The sequence below is a fragment of the Brachionichthys hirsutus genome, chromosome 9 (genome assembly GCF_040956055.1).
Source record: "Brachionichthys hirsutus isolate HB-005 chromosome 9, CSIRO-AGI_Bhir_v1, whole genome shotgun sequence".
NCBI classification, from domain to species: Eukaryota; Metazoa; Chordata; class Actinopteri; order Lophiiformes; family Brachionichthyidae; genus Brachionichthys; species Brachionichthys hirsutus.
In genome coordinates, this window is record NC_090905.1 from 13,415,629 (window position 1) to 13,428,468 (window position 12,840).

The 12,840-nt window shown below is 43.6% G+C and overlaps 1 protein-coding gene across 1 annotated transcript in view; it reads right to left on the bottom strand.

The window, feature by feature from the left end:
• Positions 1-12,840, bottom strand: part of tgfbr3 (transforming growth factor, beta receptor III) — a 42,344-nt gene that overhangs the window by 26,914 nt on the left and 2,590 nt on the right. The window contains exon 2 of the mRNA XM_068743403.1: positions 1,782-1,969. Coding sequence (XP_068599504.1) covers positions 1,782-1,969 — 188 coding nt within the window. The remainder of the gene's footprint in view (positions 1-1,781; positions 1,970-12,840) is intronic.

The following is a 12,840-nucleotide window of genomic DNA, read 5'->3' on the forward strand; positions in this document are numbered from 1 at the left end:
CAGTGGATGCATTGACTAAATGCAAACTGCGACTTTCACACATGGATGGATCAAGCAGCAGGATTTGTGTCTGCCTGTGTCCCGATCTGTCTGAAATCGACCATGTGATCCCCTTTGTGTGTGCATTAGCTCATGCACACCATGTGCAACAGCAGATTTCCTTCCCTGGCTGGACAAGACTTTTACTTTACAGACCCTTAATGAGGGTTTACCAAAGCACATCTTGAGCAGCCAGTCAGTCCAGGCAGCCAAAGATCAGCCGCTGGCACCACTTGTGCTGTAGGCCATGACACAAAACATCCATATACAGCCGTCTCTGTGGTGCGCCACTTCCTCTCCCATCAGCAGAGGTGAGGAGGAGAGAAGGAAATCTACATAATCACCTGAACAGCCTCCGCTGTGCTGACTTTAGAAATAAGCAAAACATACACTCGCCAAAGAAAACATGGGAAAAGGCCCATTACTGGGAAAAAAAATAATTTCCAAGATCCCACATGACACTGCCTACCTACAGTATCTACCGTATATACATATACACACAGTAATACCTCAACATACAAGTGTATCCAGCAAAAGCAGCCCTGAAGCCGTTTCATCTCCTCAACATCACATTCCGTGGCGTCAGCGTGACAGACTACAACAAACAACAAATCCTGCTCATTGCTATGGTTTCAGAAGCCCATCACTCATGTTCACGTCGTGAAACTGAACCAACATGCTCACATACTGTTTCTGTATATTTGGCCTTGACAAGTCAAACATTGCTCTGCCTACATCAGCAGCAAAGCTCCTATGGCAAGTCAATACAGGATGCGTTTCACACTGCAGTGGGGGGGCAGACCGTTTTTACATGTCGTGGGTGCATGATTCATCTTAAAACTATGGCTGACTCTGAGCAGTTCTGAGATGAGACATACTATATAACACCATAGAGACATGTGTTTTCATTACCAACATCAACCTCAGGAGATGTGCTGACAGCTGGAAGGCGCACAATAATGAGACTGACTTAAAACAAATAAGTGGTGGGAAAGTACCTAAGCAGAGCAATTGAAATTACTACGAGATCACTGTGTTTCGCCCTCTTTTAAATGATCACGGTGTCTGGAACAAATGTATTTTACTTGTGTTGACAGAGTGAACCTTTAAGAGAATAGAGAGGTGGGGAGTCCAACTGTTTGAGGCTATCATATAGCCAATTAGCTGTATTTTTGTTAACTCGCTCCTGCCAGAGAGTTACCTGCTCCACAAATGGCGAACTTTTTGAGGTTTTGAATAAATAGTGCAAATGTTCCAGTTAGCACTTGAGCTAAGCTATGCAATTGAACTGTTAGGAAGCTTTAACTTGCAAAACTATTGTTGTGATTAGAAAACATGTCAGCCCGTCTTTGGATTGTAGTAGCCATTATGTCACCATGGAGTATTTCGACAAAATGAGAGAATCCTCAATCGACGAGCCAAGCGGAAACTGTTGTGAGGAAACGTCGATGAGCATCAGTGTGCAGCTCTTCGCTCCGAGCTTTAGCCAAGAACCCCCTTGAGCAAACGGCCGACTAGTGTCGCTTGTTAAAGGCAACAAGGCAAACACAAATATTGATTGTCATCCTGAACAATAAAATCACCAGATGATGAGAGAACAGCTCTCTGCCTCTACAGAGACTTTAAGGACGCCAAGAGTAAAAATGGATTTAGAGAATGCTGCGGTTTTTCCATGGACGATACTATTTTGGGGAGTTAATTATAGTAGCTCGAGTTTAGCCTGTTTACGGAGCTTGACTCACCTCTGCCGGGGTGTTGTGTGGTCCCTCTGGAGCATGTCCTCGGAGGTGGATGATGTGGACCTCCTGAGGGAGGCTGGTGGTGCCCCTGCTTGCACATCCTGACAGGGCCGTGAAGCTCTTCAACGTGGCCTGCACTGGGTGTCCCATCCCAACTGGGAGCAGCTCACATGGGCTGCGAAACAATGGCCCTGCAGCAAAGACAAGAGTCTGAGCATAGCATATCACCATCACAGAACGCTGCAATTACAAATCACTTACAGTAATGTGACAAAAAATAATAATATTTTGCTTTAATGGTCAGTCTTCACATTCTCCAGTAGAGCCAGCCTTTAATGTCAAGAGTACCTATATTGCCCGTAGATGTGACTCAGGATTAGCTGTTGCCTTGGAGGGATGACAAGCTCGTGGTCAATTTAAGGTGAAAAAGCTTCCAGCGTTGTCTGCATTCATGAACTAGTTTCGACATGACAACTCGCTCTATGTCATAGTGCAGAAGGCATCTCAGAGAACGACATGCTGAATCAGGCCTATTTGAGCTGTATCACTTCATGACTGTCCATTGTTGCAAGGTCTCAACAGTCAGAGGTTTCCTCTTTATCTTGTAAAGAGGAAAGATAAATTCCATATTCTTTTACATTTTGTAAGTTTGTACATAAGAGGATTTAGGATTTATCCTATAGCCTTGTGCCACCCATTCCCAACACTACAATAAACACGCAAAGTTTGCCAATCAGATGAAACATTTGGAAATCATTGAAATGAAAGACAGATAAAGTTAAATTCCCTTCGACAGACTCAAAACTTAGCTCCTCAGCTGTGGGGGGTACAGCTGGGGGAGATTATTTTTTTCAGAACACGTAGCTATTGTTTTCTCTTACGCTGCTGTGCAATAATCCTGTGTTAGATCATCTAAAAGTCAAAGACCATGTATGGCATGCTCCCTTCTCCTTGTTGGGAGAAAACCACAGAGGCTTTATTCTTACCATATTTGTCTCAACCTGGGGTTGGTACTGTCTCTTGCTGCAAGTGGATTCACCCAAAACCCAGAAGCACATCTTTAAATCTCACTGGGAACATGCATAGATCAAAAATGGAAAGAACTTACTATAGATTTTTTTTTTTAAACAATAACTATGCTTAATGGCAAAAACCTGTGGCGCAGCAGTATTTCAACCCCCTCCCTTTCTGTTCCTCCCAAAGGACCGACACGTATTCCGTCTCCAGCCATGTCATCCAGCCTCACTCCCACAAACACATCTGAGGGCACTCCAGCTCACTTTTTCCCCTCACACATGAAGAATAACAAACAACTGCCAGACAAACAAAGAAAAACGTAGCTCATTCTGGGAGACTGCCAAAAGATTACAATGCGTGCTGGAAAATGGGATTATTTGGGGGGGTTATTGCTTGGAAGAGAAAAGGGAGGCCTGTGGGGGGGAGGTACTAAGGTGTAAGAAATATGAGACATTCTGAGTTTGGTGGTATTGCTGAAACAGATCCTAAATAAGGAAACGTTCATCTCTGTCCCAAAGCAAGAAATCTTAAAAAATGCTTTTTACAAATATTATATCTGTATTTGAGAAGATGACCTCTCCTTGACCTCTCAGGTTAAACCCTGTCATTCCTGATGATCCCCTGACACCGGTTTTTTAAGACCCTCAGAGGAGGAACCCTTCTGAAAATGGAAACGTCCATTCAGCACATTTCATCCATCCTAGTCTGACAGCGAATGTGATCGCTGAATACTTTGTTGGTAACAAGAATGTGAGGCTTTTTCGCTGCTCTCTTGGTGTCTCATCCTGCCCAGCTGTGGAAGGACAGAACGAGGTTCCACATCCCCTCCTCACCCCTGCACTATTACGTCCGGCCTTTCTGACACCACTTTGCCAGAGCATGATCAGCCCAGAGTTTGTAGCTCCTGTCGTTGTGATTACTCTGTATTTTGCGCCATACCTTTGGCTTGTTTAGTTTGTCCGCTTCTGTGTAGTACAGTATTGTGTCATGTGTTTGGCTGTGAATTTTTGTTATATTGTTATACAAGTGTTTTAGAGTAGGTTTCATTGGCAGAGTTTTTGCATTTGCTCTTATGTACGCCTGTCCATCACTAGATTTTTCCATTCAGGATCATTCTCTGTATACTGTATAGTGTGGCTCCAGACCTAACAAAGAATCAACAACCTGGTGTCTTACTTTCTGTTCAAGCCATCCATCAACTCTGGTTTGTGGGTGTACTGAACAACTACAGGCTGTGTGGGCAATTTGTTTTATTTGGATTCAGATATATACTTGAATAGAATGTTGCTTATGTTTCAAATGAAAGGAGAGAAATACTTTAAAATGATTGCTGCTCACCTTCGGCTTTACTAGTCAGTCTCTTCAGTCAAAACTGAGATTTAATTCTATGACATATGTTGCTACCGTCAGCCCACAGAAAAAGTACTTGAGGTCCTTGCACAGCTTCGTGTCTTCTGTCGCCTTGTCTGTCTGCATTTCTTGCCCACTCGTGTTTCCTCGCTCTTCGATGAGTACATATTATGTCCTGTACAGCTGCTACCTCGGCCTTTCAGTTGGCCAAGCCAAACGCCCACGACAGACTTATGAGAGAACGTGTTGTCCCATCAAGTCAAGCCTGAGCCAACCAGACGCTATGCAAACTACACCACAAATACCACTGCAACCTGCAGGGCAAAGCTGATACTGCAGCTGTAAGGGTCATCTGTAGAATTTGCTACACCTTCAAAGAGACAAAAGCAGCAAAGGTACGGTATCAGTATGAATGGCAAGGACTGACTCTGAGAAAATACCAATTAGAACAATTAAAGTCTAATACTGTAAATGGTACAATTTGTATTACAAACACTTTAAGGTGCATTTGACACCTGGCTCACCTCGAAAAAACAATGGTCATAAATCATCAGACCCCATTTAGCCAATCAGATCCATCAAATGGTAAAATAGACCACTTGCATAGTACTAGTGGTAACAGAGGCTCTAATGCGTGGCGCCAGCTGTGCATGGGAAGCAATAACCATTCTCACCATCACTCACACACAAGTGGAACAGGAAGCTATTTGGAGTTCTGCTCGTTATGTTTTGATGCCTATTCTCTCTCCTAAAGGCAAAGTAGAGACTGTCCTCATTGAGCGCTTCAAGATGAGTTGAACTTTCCGTAAAAAAAACGCTAGGTCTGGTCGTCACGTGTGTGTGTACGTAGTTGTGGTAGAACACTGCCTCAGACAAACAAACCTAGTGGCGCTTTGATTAGCGTGTCATGCACATGCAAAAATCAGCGAAAATGGTGAAGCATTGTCGTCACGGCTTGTCTAACAGGGACGACCAATATCCTGAACAACTGGAAGGTGCACTGCGTATATTTATCTTAACAATTTAAAATGACAGATTGCATAATCAGGACCCTTCCTGCTAGGTGCATTCATCAACAGAGCTTTCTCCTGTCTTAGCAGAGATAAACGCCTCTGTTTTCAAAGAATGTACTTTGCTGACTTCCACATGCCGGTACTGAGCCAAGACTTGGTACAGGAAGTGATGTCACAAAGCCATTTCCAAAGATAAACAAAAAGAACCTTCCCTTTGCTGTGCGTGCGTGCGTGTATACACGTTCTCCCATGAAGTTCCCGGTACCTTCAGCACACACACACTAACCGTGTTTCTGCAGATGCTTTAGGTCACATGTGTCAAACACGCGGCCCTCGGGCCGGAAACGGCCCGCAAGGAGGTTCTGTCAGGCACGCAGGATGAATTTTGGAAAAAAAGAAAAAAAAAGTTTTGTTTTAACTGCTTTTCAAGAATTATCGGCTAGGGGGCGCAATGTTTTGGTCAGAGTAGAGGAAACGCATCACTGAGACAAACCAAACAAAGACAAGACTGCAGGATTGCTCTGGGAGTCTGAGAGACGTTTTCCTGTATTTGGGGAACTTGAGACAGAACTTCCTGTTTTTGCTCACAATCACAATTAAAGCTTCTGATGCGTCGACATCCAGCTAGAAATAATTGATTTGCAATGTGACGCAGATTTGAAGGGCAAATTTGCCTCCATAGGTCTGGACACATTTTATCAGTATCTATTGCCAGAGTAGCCCAAATTAACAGCCCTGGCTGCAAAGAACTGTGCACGTTTGGGACAACCTACCTTTGTGAACACATTTTGTCAGTAATGAACATCAATAAAACTAAAATGCGTTCAAGGCTCACACACAAGCACTTAAATGACATTCTGAGAGTGACAGCTAGTCGGGACATGACACCGGATGCTGATGCACTTGTGCAGGTGAAAAGATGCCAAGTTTCAGGAACAAAACCAAAGCAGTGTAGACGAGACTAACGCCTTTAAAATGCTGCCTTAGACACTGTTTGCACTGAAAGAATGCAGCTCTGTGAAGATGAGTCCTTCCTGTGGTGATTTAATGTTAGTGAACAGCTTCAGTAGCAGAGAGCATGCTGGGATGCTACTGTTCATGCAGCTCCATACATGCTCAGCATGCATTGTGTGTGTATGTTTCATGTATGAAGTTTACACAAGTTAAAGTTTACAGGACAGGTGAATACTTCCTTTCTTACATATTTAATAGCGCTCTCTTTAGTTGTAATGTGTAGGCAGGGATTCAATTTATATTTGATATGCACATGTGTAAATGGTTTAAAAAGCCCTTTCTTTATAAGTCTCATTTAATCTTAAAGTGCATTACTATATTTTTCAGTTTTGTGCCTTCGTACAATCAATGGGATCAGTTGCAATGCAGACGTGTGAATGATAAAAGTAAATTGCACGTTTCTCTAAGAAATCTGAGGTGTTTCATGAAATGTTTTGTAAAAGAATAGTTCATTAAATATCAAGTTTTTCCTAATGTTTTTTTACTTCTTTATACTAAAACAAAGGAAAGACATGACAATATTAATGGTCCGGCCCACTTGACATTGTCCTGGTCTGTATGCGGCCCGCGATGTGAAATGAATTTGACACCCCTGCTTTAGGTAAATGCAGTGAAGATCTAGCACAGGGGTCAGGAAGCTATGATCTAGCAGAACTCCCCGAGTGAAAACATGGAGCAGAGGACACATTAATGCATTATGAATATGCTATAATACATGTCTGTCCAGTGTATGTCCAATAATACACAGATTCCGATAAAAGTAGAATAGTTTGTTTCAGTAAGTCTCCTCCGAACATAGATATTCCAGTTCCCATATAAACTACAGGATTACAGCAATTCTCTGTCCCTTTTTCTTTACTGCAGGGCACGATTCCCATGGATCATGAGCCACACAAACCAGCTTAGGGAACGTAATATTCTGCCTGCTTTTGTTTTCCCAAGGGGTTTTTCAACTAAATAATAACTAGCTCTGCAATGTTGACATTAGCAGGGCTCAATCATCCCTGAACTTTCGCTTGCTACTACAGGAAGTGAGTAAAGCTTTTCATAAGGGTGGTGTGAGTTCACTTCATTGGCCTAACTTTGAATTACGTTTATCTCTGAACTAACACTGTAGCAATGTGGAGGAAGCTGGAATGGGATGACGGGAGGAGGGCCGTGGTGAGTTTGAATTCCATTAGGGAAGTCGTAAACTCCCCCATCAAAGTGTGAAATCTGAAGTCACACATCCTGCAAACGTGTCTGTACCTTCATATCACCCAAACACACTTTACTGGCAAAGTCAGCCACTATATGATGTGTAGTGTAATCTCAATATCTGGCATGTAGCAACCAGAAGACAAGTGCTTCATTCAATTACAGCTTTAAGGATTGTATTGAGTGTTTTCTGTTCTAAAGCCATTAGTAGGTGATGTGCCAGTGAACTGAAAGTCACATGAAGCGAGAACCTGAGAAGGCAGAGGACACAAAGGAAGACAATGTTCTTATTTATAAGGGCGTGTGGTTGGTGGAGGCATGATAATGAGACAAGAGAAGTTAGGTAAGGGACGATGCCCAACAAAGCTTTCATAATCTGGACAACAGAGAGGAAACATCTATTGCCCGGCCTCCAAGAAATATTTCGATTACGGACGTTATCTCAATTTTACCATTGTCAATCCCAAAACAAAACAAAATTTGGACCATTTATTTACATTTTCATGTATTTACAATCTAAGGTTTTTCAAGGCATAGCTCCGGTTCCCACGAATTCTCCGTGGGATTCACTGAAACCTGGAACAATCACCATCCAATAACTTCCCATACAGAGAAAACAATTTTCAGAACTCCAGCAGCAAGATGCTACTGAAGCACTTTGTTGCTTTTGTTTCATTACTCCTGGCGTTTGCAGGAAGTGGCAGCTGCTTTAGTTGTAAAAGATTGGTCTAAAACTATTTTAAATTGTTGTTTTTTTAGTGTCATTATAGTTCAAGTAATTTAAAGCAGAAAAAGCACTTTTCTATTCCTGACATTGGCTACATTTACATGGACACATTTAATCGGATTAAAAGCCTAATCGGAATAAAAATGCTTCATGTACACACCCAAATCGGATTAGTCTGACCCGATGCAGAGGGGTGGTTTATACCGATTGATTGATGATCCAATCAGGGCGCATGAAAACACTTATTCCCATGTTTCGGTACAAGCCGTCCTTACTGCGCATGTCTGTGACGTCAGCTATACGCGCTTCTGCTATTCCCGGAAAGCTAGTTGAAGCAGAGCGACTGAGACAACCACGTTGCCGGATATTAAAGGAGGAAAGTCACAGCGAAACGGGAAAAATACGAGAAATAACACTGACGTTTCAAACAGAAAAGGGCGGAGCCATGTTTTGTTTACATCGGAAGTCGCTACGGCTTCTTCTTCTTCTACTATTTCAGCTACATTTGGTAAAATTGTGCATGTCAAAATAATTTATTCGGATGGAAAGTGTGATGCATGAACACAAAAGTGCTAATCGGATCAATATTTTTAGGGCCCATGAACACACTGAATCCGATTATAATTTTAATCCGAACTCTGGTGGGATTAAATAGATTTTGTCCATGTTTACGCAGCCATTGAGTCTGGATATCATTCGTCCACCCTGACGGGGCACCTGTTAGCAAACCATCATCATTAGCTGAGAAAAGCTTGACCAATTATGAGCGGCATGTGAAGTGACAGTCAAAGGAGGACGCAGGAAGTGGGTACATTTCTCTCTACCTTTTAATGCAGACATAAATCAGAAGGCTTTGAAGAGATGGCTGACAAGGCGTATTCCCAGAGGAACACAGGAGCCACTGTGTAAACCGAGACCGCTCAGAGAAACCAGGCGTGCGTACATGTAAGTAAAGACTCCACTGCCTGTTCCAGAAGTGAATGTCTTCACTGATGCGGTGTCTGGACCGATCATATCAAAGTACTAAGAGATTGTCAACGCACACACCAAACAAGATGGGATCTAAAATGTAGTATGTATCTGAAAACATGCTGGCCCGATATTAGAAACCTAAACCACAGCAATTCATGTATTTACCTGTAATTCTGTCGAGGAAGCCCGCATGCAATCCTCAATAACTCATCAGAGAGCAAATGCAGGCTTGGCTGGCAATGTCAGAAAGCGTGAGTAGCACCAACAGTTTTGCAGTTATCGTGCACGGCTCATGTTGGGATGCTTCAACCAGACAGGGCTTGGTTGAAATACCCTGATTGGACTGAATCACATGTTGCAGTACTTAAAGTACCTGACCAGAAGTGCTTTTCTGGTTAAATGACACAGTGAAGAGAAAAAAATGTTCCTGCTGTTCCAAACAGTATCTGACTCATCAATCACAGATTACTGCCATGTTTACAAGGCAGCAGCTTGGTGGGGGTTCAGGAGATTTAACCACACCCACAGATTCAAACAAGGAACTGATGAATTCCAAGATAAAGGCTAATATTGAGTGTTAAGTCAAGCAGTATTTGCGTTTTCTGCAATAGCAGTTTTCATGAAAACCAAACTAGAGTTTACTGGCGATACATGCAGCTATACTGATTTTAAATTTCATACAATGAAATCTTGAACAGCTGCCTTTCCGTGGAATCCATACTCCTGCAGGCGCTCGAATTATGGGATGCATTACCCACATGAGAGGCCCTACAGTAGTGCGGAATACTGCGAGGAGTAGCGTTAGAATGGGCAGAAGAACTGCATCTGGGCTTAGCATTCTCCCAGTGAACAGGATCATACTGGGATCATACTGGGACCAAACACCAGCTCCAAAACCAGCAGAGGCTTTACAGAGGTTTCTGAGGTCAGTAGTTCCCCAAATCCTGTCCAATCAGAACCCTCGTCGTTGTGTGGATCGACAAGGAGGCACTTGGGCTTGCAAAAACAAGCAAGCAAAACGTGTATGGACAATGATTAACCCCATTACAGTTTTGAGGGCATCCATGTTGTTTCTGAATGTGAACACAGGTCGCACATGTGACGTCAGGGTCGTTTTCGTCACAGGCAGGTGCGGTTTATTGATGTCCCCACACAGACACATAAACAGAGTTTCCCCAAACCTTCACTGTGGGAGGAGGTTTTAGAAACCATCGGCCTGAGCTGAGCTGCAAAGAAGGAACATAAAAATGCACTCTAAAGTAGCACCATTTATATATCCCGGTCCATTGAATACTTTTTACACTGCAAACACACAATGAAATTCTGCGTACACCCTAGTACAAGGGCCCCTTGAAACCACCATGTATGCATTGAGAAGCAGCAGGCCCTTTGTCCCTGTTTTTAAGCCAGTGTGAAGGAGCCGCTGAGGTGACAAAGGGCAATGCATGCAGCATTCTCGCATCAGCTGGAAGAAACTACATTCCTTCAGGGCTTTTCATCTTCAGGAAAGGAAGGGCAGAAATGAACAATGGCTCGCCAAAAGGCTGACTTGTTTTTTACTAAGTACACAGAACAACGACAGAGACTATTTCCCGGAGAGTTGGCAAACAGAGATTGTGATGACTAAAAGCTCTGTTAGAAAAGAAAGCCGATACCAAGTGAAATCGTTACAAAAATATATAAATATAGCGGATCTACCACAACTACTGTACTTCCGGCTTCACCCTGTCCTTTGCATCGTCCTCCCCAACACCAGCCACTCTCATGTCCTCCCTCACTACGTCCATGTATCTTCTCCTGTGTCGACCTCTTGCCCTGTCCTTTGCATCGTCCTCCCCAACACCAGCCACTCTCATGTCCTCCCTCACTATGTCCATGTCTCTTCTCCTGGGTCGTCCTCTAGTCCTGTTCCCTGGCAGTTCCATCCTCAGCATCCTTCTACTGATATAGTCCCTGTCTCTCCTCTGGACATGTCCAAACCATCAAAGTCTGGTCTCTCTGACCTTGTCTCCAAAACGTCTAACCTTCACTGTCCCTCTTATTGTCTCATTTCTAATCCTATCCAACCTGGTCACTCCCAAGGAGAACCTCAGCATCTTCCGTGACACCTGTGCATGATCATTTATCTCCGGTGATTTGAAAGGCAGCTGTCAGAAGTTTGAAAATGCAGTCATATAAAAAAAATTGATGGGATGAACGAAAACTCTAGACTTTTCTGTCATTTTTTTGGGGAGTATGTCGGAGAAAAACTAATAATATATTATCCTGTCTACCTTTAAATGGTTTTTGATTAATCAATGAAGTTAAGCGACTGCGTCTCATCTGCGTGTTCAGTATCTCTTTTAGTGAGGAGAAGCTTCACCATGTTTCATAAACCCACAACCCATCAGCTCACAATTTACCCAAAGCTTTGAATATTTAAATAATTGAGTATTTGATTATCTTCAGTGAAAGTGGTATTCAGGACAGCTGTACCAATCACAGTACTTTAAAAGATTACAACCACAACTGTTGTTCTTTCACACATTTGAAATGGAAAACAAAAATCCATTTATGTGTGTATGGGATGAAACAAAATGGCTTTTACTTTTAAAGTGAAGATCCTGCCCTGATTCATTGCACAGATGTTCCTGCTTTCCAAAGGGCCATTTGAAAAAGAGGGACATGTTCTTTCAGCAAGGCTCGTCTGCTGGAAGTCGGGTGGGGAAGGAGAGGCCTGGGGGGGGGGGGGGGGGGGGGGGGTAGGCTGGCCTGGTGAGAGACACCACCTGGAAACCTTCAGATAGGATCCCATATTAGGGCTTTTTGCAGACAGAGAGTCGTGAAGGCAAATGTTGGCACATTTGCAAAATGATTAGTCATCGGATGTTTTTATAGCCTCACACTGGTTGTGAATAAATAAAGCCACACCCACAAATACAGAACAACACTTTTGCTGTTTATCTGGAAGGAGGGATTCCCCATTTGTAGGGTTCCTCTCTTTCTTCAGTGAAGTCACTCTCTCCTCAGTTCCAGTGGCTTTTTCATAGGGCAGTGAAACACAATGGAAAACGCACAATCACTCCAGCTGTCTCCCATTACTGGCTTTGGCCAAAATTACTTACACGCCTACTTACTGGAACTACGGAGAACGTGGATTAAAGGGAGGGGGTGGGATCGGGTTTACTCCCGCAGATTTGCGTAAGCATTCCTCTTAATGGGAGCCTGACAAGTTCTGATGGCCCTGGAAGAAGATTCAAGGCGGCCTGTAAAAGCCTGGTTGCTGAAATGTAGTTATTTATCTGTCCGTGTGCGTGAGCGTGTGTGTGTGTGTGTGTGTGTGTGTGTGTGTGTGACAGAGAGAGCGAGAGCAGGATGGAGTGATAGAGGTAGAGTGTAAGACATTAGTTTCACACTAATTTATGAACTGCTGTTAATTAAGCTGGGTAGCGTTAGGATGACCTTTCTCCATTACAACCAGGCCTCTTCCCTGACATTGTTGAGATAAAGGCCTGGCCATGAGGAGAGCAGAGCTGTAATTAGAGGCACACAGAACTCTGGTTGCTATGTAAACACCCGACCCATTCTGCCTAGCAGCACATTCGGCCTCTGTGCACCGCTGCCCCGGCTCCAAGCATGAATCACGGGGCAACATCTGGTTTAGCACGCTGGAAGGGACTCTGTCGGTTTGGCACGCTGTACGTGTGTGGAGTGTGTCGATTTGGACCAAGGCAACCCACGCCTGGCTCCCCCCCCCCCCCGGCTAGCCCACCTCTCAGATTACAGCGGTTGC